Here is a 6,795-nt window from a genome sequence, read left to right on the forward strand (position 1 = left end):
TAACAGATTTCTTGGGCGGCTCTGTACCCAATTGCAGGGTTTATGCTGTAGATGAAACGCATACAACCAACATGCATAGAGCACAGCCAATAGCACGCGCCAGTTTCGCGCTGAGACACATTTTAATGGACCATGGCAGAATCCTTTTATTAGATCATGTTATGATCGTCGTTTTATTCTAGAACCACTGAAAAGTCGAGAGGAACAAGTGCAGCTTCAACAACAATTCTTTGACAATACACAGAAGTCTTGTTAACAGAACTATAACCTTGGAGATGATATGAAATTCGCATGACCTTATTACAACAAAAAGGCAGAGATAATAGATTGGATATAACGAGAATTCTGAAACTCGATGATACACTGCCAAGTTGAATGCCGGCGGTTAAGTTTAACTGTTTAAGCGCTTGGTTAATCTCCAGTCTCAAGAAGTGCTATTCGCGTCAACGGCTCCAATAGGGATGCCTGTATTTACTCGCTTAGAGTCGAAGCAGGGTATCAAAGGAATAGCCAAGGGATTTAGTTATCGTTGGATCTTGATCCTTGAGGCTGGTATTGGTAGCTTGGCCCAACACTCGACCATATTGATTCTTTTACCCTTTCACGGGTGCTTTGGGACCTATTGTTTCGAGTAACACTTCATTCAGACTTGTATTGATAGAATGTTATCAAAGAACTACAAAACCATTGACATCCATAGCCCCAGCAACTCCTTCATGCACCCACCATCTTGGTCCCTTGGAACGAGTTGGTTACTTCTGTTCATAGTCGTTAGGCATCGTAATATTCGAGTCTTTCAGTACTTACGCCGCAGTTCTTGCAAGAACAGCTCTGGCCACAGGAGCAGGAGCTCGCTCCACTGCAGCCGCAGGTAGATCCACAATCGCAAGCCATGATGACAGACGTAAAGTTATAGATTTGTGTATGAGGATACAGTGATTTGAGAGATTCGAATATCGAGAGTTTTGAAGGCTCAAATCATGAAGTTGGCTACCCAAGGGCCTTATATACTCCAACCCCCGCACCCCAATCCGGCAATGGGCCACATGTGATGGATATCGGCATGATCATGACGCATTCGTGACTAGATTCTAGATGGAGGTTCTTCGGGCCGTCGGTCATTGTTTGCTCAAGTGGGGATAGACTCTGCCCTTACCAATCTTGGCTATACGGCTAGTCACGAGCTGGTAGTCAGCCTATCATGTTTGAGTATATGACGTTGAATAATGTCACGTCGGCTTACTGTAGAAATTCCTTTCAGGTGATATGACCGAGTATGAAATCAAGGACATGCAAAGGGATCAGAAGACAAGTTACTTAAACAACAGACCAACAAATCAATCAACACGTCAAAGTGATGTTGTAATACTCTTATAGAAGTTTGCCAACTGCTTATCATCCCATTGTCTCGTGGCAACAGTAGCATGAGCATCCTTTATCTGCTCATCCATTTCATCGCTGGTGAAGGGCGTCTCCCGTAGTTGGTAACCGTGTAATTGTACGAACATACTGGCTGCTATGCGAGCCGTCCTCTTATACTCATCCTGAAACGGGTGATTTAGGGTGATCTTCTGGGCAAGAATGCTTGCTAGCTGGAAAGGATCATCCTGACCATAGTTCTTGTGTTGCTGGGGTGAGAAAACAGCAGACTCGAGTTAAGTTATTTGGGGAGGTTTTGTGTGAATGATGTTTGTTTCGTAGAGTCGAAGAATTTGAGCTGCTGTGAGGAAACGAAAGCATGGAGCAGACATGATAAGCATAAGAATAAAGAAACCAATCAATGAATGGCGATTTCATCTGGATATCATGGTACAACTCGGCAAAACGTGTCAGGGATTGAAAGTGATAATGATGAAGCGGAGTAGGAAATCAAAAATGCGTGGATACCTGAGGCTCGAATATAAGCAAGAGAACAGAAGCCGACTTGTCGATGGACTATATCATTTATACCTCAATTGGCTTCTAGTTGAGCAAAATAAATAAGAGGCTCTACATTAAAGCAACCCAATTTCGTAACCAGGCTAGCTATCTTTCAACTTATCCAACGCACCTTTGAGCTTGACCGCGGTTTCTCGACATTTTCTCAAATTCTTCTATTCCAAGATAAAAAGCAATAAATAATTAGAGCAGTTCAAGATTGGGTATGTGGGTGCAGGATACGAACCGTCTGGTGATCCGTTGAGCGTGATAGCGTTCCAATTCCCAGTGAGCCAGTGTTGCAGGACTCACTTCTTGCTTGGAGTCCCCGAGGTTTCGCTGTAACTCAATTCGAGGCAGTGGTAAAGATTCTGGGCTTGTTTAACACTTGAATTCGTGCTCTGTCGCCAAAACAGACCTACGATGTGTGAAACATAATCAGCGATGATTAAATTGGAGCGAAAGGGTTTCGAACTGAGAATGGCTGCTGGGCTCAAATTAAGAAACTACTGCACGCTTGATAGCTTTCCCGATATCGGGCTCAACATATACATAACTCTCCCCAGGGTCGCCAATCATTATGCCAGTATCATAGGCGATAGGCATGCCCTTTGAATCGATGGTGGTGAACTTTGCGACAGCATCGTGATATGAACGAGAGGGGATGTTTAGGGTAGGCTTAACTCTCTGAAGAGATGTGCGAACGGAGCGAGATAGCACCATGACGTGAAATGGGCTGGGGTACGTTCGCATTGGCCCGGAGGGATGGAAGAATGAGCCAAAAAGAACTGGTTAAAGCCGCGAATTATGTCAGGTGATGTCGTAGCCTGGCGTTAGTCCGGTCACGATCAAGGCGGGAAAGGGAAGATGAAACGTGCACAGCGCAATCGACTTCAATGGGCTATGCAAATATATTCCCCAAACTTTAATTCATTATCATGTTTCCTGCTCATCAAGCGACTGCAGCCTAGGCTGTAACTCCTTAAAATTCGACTTGCCCTCCTCAACGGGGTATGCCTCAAACACCATCCTCCTCATAAGCCGGCGCGGCGCTCTCCTCCCAGTAAACAACTCAAACTGAGCAAACCCCTGCTCTGGCAGTATATCCAGACCATCCATACTTACCCAACCGCGATGCGACTCTGCTCGAAATTGTGCTAGGAACGGTGTGTCCAATGTCTTGTACCCCCACTCAATTGCGACACCGCCAGTTCGACTTCCCAGCCACTCGTTGGGGAGGATAAGTTCGGGCGCGGGGACGTTGCCAATGCGGTGGGTGGGAATGCAAGAAACAATGACGGTAGGTAGGCGGAACTCTGCCGGCCAGGCATCTTCTATTGATTCGATGACATGGAAGCGAGAATGCTCGCTACCGGCGCTCAGTAGGCCATGGTCCCTCCTCTCAAGGACCTGCGTAAAGTGCGACACCATTTTTTCGGCGTTCCTTGGTGTGCGGTTGTAGATGACAATGTTCTTGATGCCAACTTGAAGCATGGCATAGACTGTAGCTCTGGCCATGCCGCCTGCTCCAATGACCAGGCCACAGGTGCTGGACACGACTGCGTTGGCCGGGGAGAGGCCACGGCGAATGCATGCGCGGATGCCAATCCAGTCGGTGTTTTCACCATACAGAGCCTTGATGGGACCTGAGCGGTTGACGCTGTCGAAAAAGGCAGCCCCAGATGGTATTGTTCCATCATCATTTAAAGAGCGGATGGGAATCAGTGTGTTGACAGCACCAATTGCGCGGGCGTGTTTGCTCAACGAATGGGTCAAAGTAATGATCTCAACTTTGAAGGGGAGGCCGATTGAGCCTCCACCAAACTCTGGATCCTCGATCAAATGCTTGATTCCTCGAAGCGACGCACAAGACACTGGCTCGTAGGTATGGGGCAACCCGCATGCCTTTAATGCTGCTTTGTGCATCGCAGGAGACAAACTGTAGCTGACGTTGGCGCCAATGACGTAAAGCTTCATCTGGTCGTATATAAAAGACGAGAAGAGAGCTTCTGTCGCCCCGACCGTGGTAATGGATGGCGTTATCGGGGGTCTGGGATTCACCCGCTCCAGCGAATCTGGGCGGACAACAGTAAGAATACGATTGAAAGCCTGCGAATTCCGGCCAAGAGGGCCAGAATTGTAAGAGATAAGTGGGATCTTGGGCCCCTGTAGAGCTGCAACTGATGTCTTGAGGTAGTGAATGCGGAAATTGTCTTCAATAGTAACTGCAGGTCGAATCAGTCTGGCAAGATGGCATCCTAAATTGTTGGCCTTCTTATACCACGACATCCATATTGGAGATTCCCATGAGGGGGGATCTGTGGTGATGAAGCAATTTCCAATCATCTTTGTTCTCTTTCGAATAGATAATATGCGTGAGATGTGGACGTCTTCGAGTCGAAGATCGACTGTCATCATCTCTGGTGCGAGACGTACAGAATGGTGGACAAGATCAAGGTAGACACGCAAGACTTCGTCACTTGCTGTATGAGGTAGGAATAGATGCAGGATTATGGGTAAGATAGTGCTTCGCCTTACAATACCAACGCCTTTGGTAATGTTGGCAAGCAGTTTTCCGCTGGCTTCAGACGTCAATGTGCCTTGCTCAGCATGCTCAGCCAGGTCATGTACAACTATTTGCACAACATCTGCTCCAATGACATGCTCTTCAACATCAACAGAGTCTTTAATGACATCTGAAAGAGGAATGGAGGTGGCATAGGTAAAGTTGCGTTCCTCCGCAGGTATCCTCGATAATGGGAATGCAGAATCTGTAAAGGGTATTGTGCCAGCGGGATAAACAAGAGATAGAAACTTCAGGAAGTGTCGCTCAACATGTTTTAATGTTAAATATGGAGCTGGCGATCTTTGTGTCAATGACTCACGAGAAAGCGACGACTTGGAAGCCTTTTCTGTGACGTTGAAGAACTCAAAGTTGGTGCAGGACCTGAAGATGGCGTTGCTCACATCGAGCAAGCTCTGGACCTTGGAACCGTCGCGAATTTTGAGATGATTCTTAATGGCATCGAAATCACGGACAATGTGGATAACAGGGTTGGTAGCCGCAAATTCTCGAAGGAGACTCTGCACGCGACTCTCCATCCAAGAGCAGACAAGGATACAGCCAGTAGAATGTCGCTGCAAAATACTTTGCAGGACCTTGGCTTGCTGCTTGTAACACTCCGAAGACCCATGTTCGGACTTATAAGCGGCACTTGACAGGCCTATGGATCTCTGGAAAGCTGGCTCCAGATCAATGACTTTGCGGTCCATTGCCGAGGATGCCATGATAGCTAATGTCGACTTTCCAGCTCCGCGCATACCAACAAGTATCATTGACGCGTCTGGGCTGAAATCAGGGACCTGCCCAGTCAAGGGAGGAAAGGTTGGAGAGGGTGTTCGAGTAAGTCCATCGTGTTGGTCCGTATTTGACGGAGCCGCGGATTGAGAATTGGCTCTCGAATTGGCTCGAGAAGTAGCCCGCGAGGGAGGTTGAGACTGGAGCACATCGCTCAGTTTAAAAGACTGCGATTGCGGTGTTGAGTTATCGAGGTTATCGCGGGGAATTCCATGATTGTAGTGGACGGTCTTCGGTCGGCTGTGGCCGTTTGGTCGAAGCAAGGTATCGTCGTGGCCAAGAAAGGTCCCCAGGGACCTCTTGACGCCTGCCATTTCGTGCTGCATGTGTCCGGACTCTTTTGACCAGCGCTTTTTCAAGAAGGCGCCATAGTCACCAGGATATCGCAGTTGTTGAGGTTACAGAGAAGGATCTCTTTGTTGGGTAGGGAAGAATGGGTGATGTGGGCTTGTCGAGAAGCGCTGAGTCCGACTGTCAGTTGTGAAGTGGGTGGGCGATGGGCGATGGGCGATGGGCGAGGGAGCTCGGTAGATCCCCCACCAGACAATCCGGGGCAAGCGAGGAGCGATTGGTCGGGAAAGCGTTTATCCGACCCACTCCGAGCCCGCTGTCCAATTACATCGGTGGTGATTCGGCGGTCGGAACTTGGAGGCTGGAACCTACAGACCATCCCCAAGCAACACAGAATTATTCTAGGGCCCCAGATTCTCCCCGCATCACGTCTCATCGCATCGTATTGCTTTTGTCCGGCACTGTTGCTTTGAGGTTTCGGTCATGGGAGTCAGATCTGCATGACAATGGCACAGGAATCGCGTATCTGAGCTGAGCTTTATTGACATGGGACTTGTATCCAATTCCATTCCACATCATCGTCATACTAGCAAGCATTGATCTCTTGTCAACTGCTGTTAGGTTCCTCTCCCCTCATCTCTCTTTTCATTTCGTCATGACTGCTGGCCTCGCGGCGCAGGCAGCTCATTCACTCTTTGATCATCTACATACAAGCAATGCCGCCTAGGAAACGCGAAAACGATGCGGATACTACCAGCGCTCCCGCAACCACAGCTCCCGCCAAACGTCAACGAGTCTCCCTTGCCTGTGATTCATGTCGCACAGCTAGAGAAAAGTGCGATGGCGCCCGTCCTCACTGTGGAACATGCACCGCGCAAAACAGGCCATGCTCATATACCCCTGCGTCCCGCAAGAGAGGCGTGCAGACGGGATACCTACGGACAATTGAGTTGTCGCTGGCGTGGCTCTTTGAACAGGTTCCTGGCTGTGAGGGAGCTCTTCATCGTCTCCTTACACAGAACGATGGAGCAGATGGTACCCGCATCCTCGCGACAAAGGACAAAGCTGGCCATCGCCTCTACCGGCGATGGAGCAAGAGTCGGGTTCACAAGGACATTGGCAGGTTGCTGTCGGATGAGAAGACGCCTCAGAACGATACATCCGCAGACGACTCGGGAACTGAAGATAGCAGTCCGACTGGCGCACAATTGTTCGACGGCAAACCGTCA

At 48.8% G+C, this 6,795-nt stretch overlaps 1 protein-coding gene across 1 annotated transcript; it reads right to left on the reverse strand.

Moving 5' to 3' along the window:
• Positions 1–2,772: 2,772 nt before the first annotated feature.
• FVEG_15776 (hypothetical protein) lies at positions 2,773–5,773 on the reverse strand. The gene has a single exon (XM_018904968.1). It carries the CDS (start codon positions 5,599–5,601, stop codon positions 2,854–2,856), a length of 2,748 nt encoding a protein of 915 aa, XP_018751205.1. The 5' UTR covers positions 5,602–5,773; the 3' UTR covers positions 2,773–2,853.
• Positions 5,774–6,795: the final 1,022 nt, after the last annotated feature.

Source organism: Fusarium verticillioides, chromosome 2 (assembly GCF_000149555.1).
Source record: "Fusarium verticillioides 7600 chromosome 2, whole genome shotgun sequence".
In the NCBI taxonomy this organism is placed as follows: domain Eukaryota; kingdom Fungi; phylum Ascomycota; class Sordariomycetes; order Hypocreales; family Nectriaceae; genus Fusarium; species Fusarium verticillioides.

Excerpts from the sequence above, each read along its gene's own strand:
- FVEG_15776 (XM_018904968.1), bottom strand. The coding sequence starts at position 5,601 with ATGCAGCACGAAATGGCAGGCGTCAAGAGGTCCCTGGGGACCTTTCTT.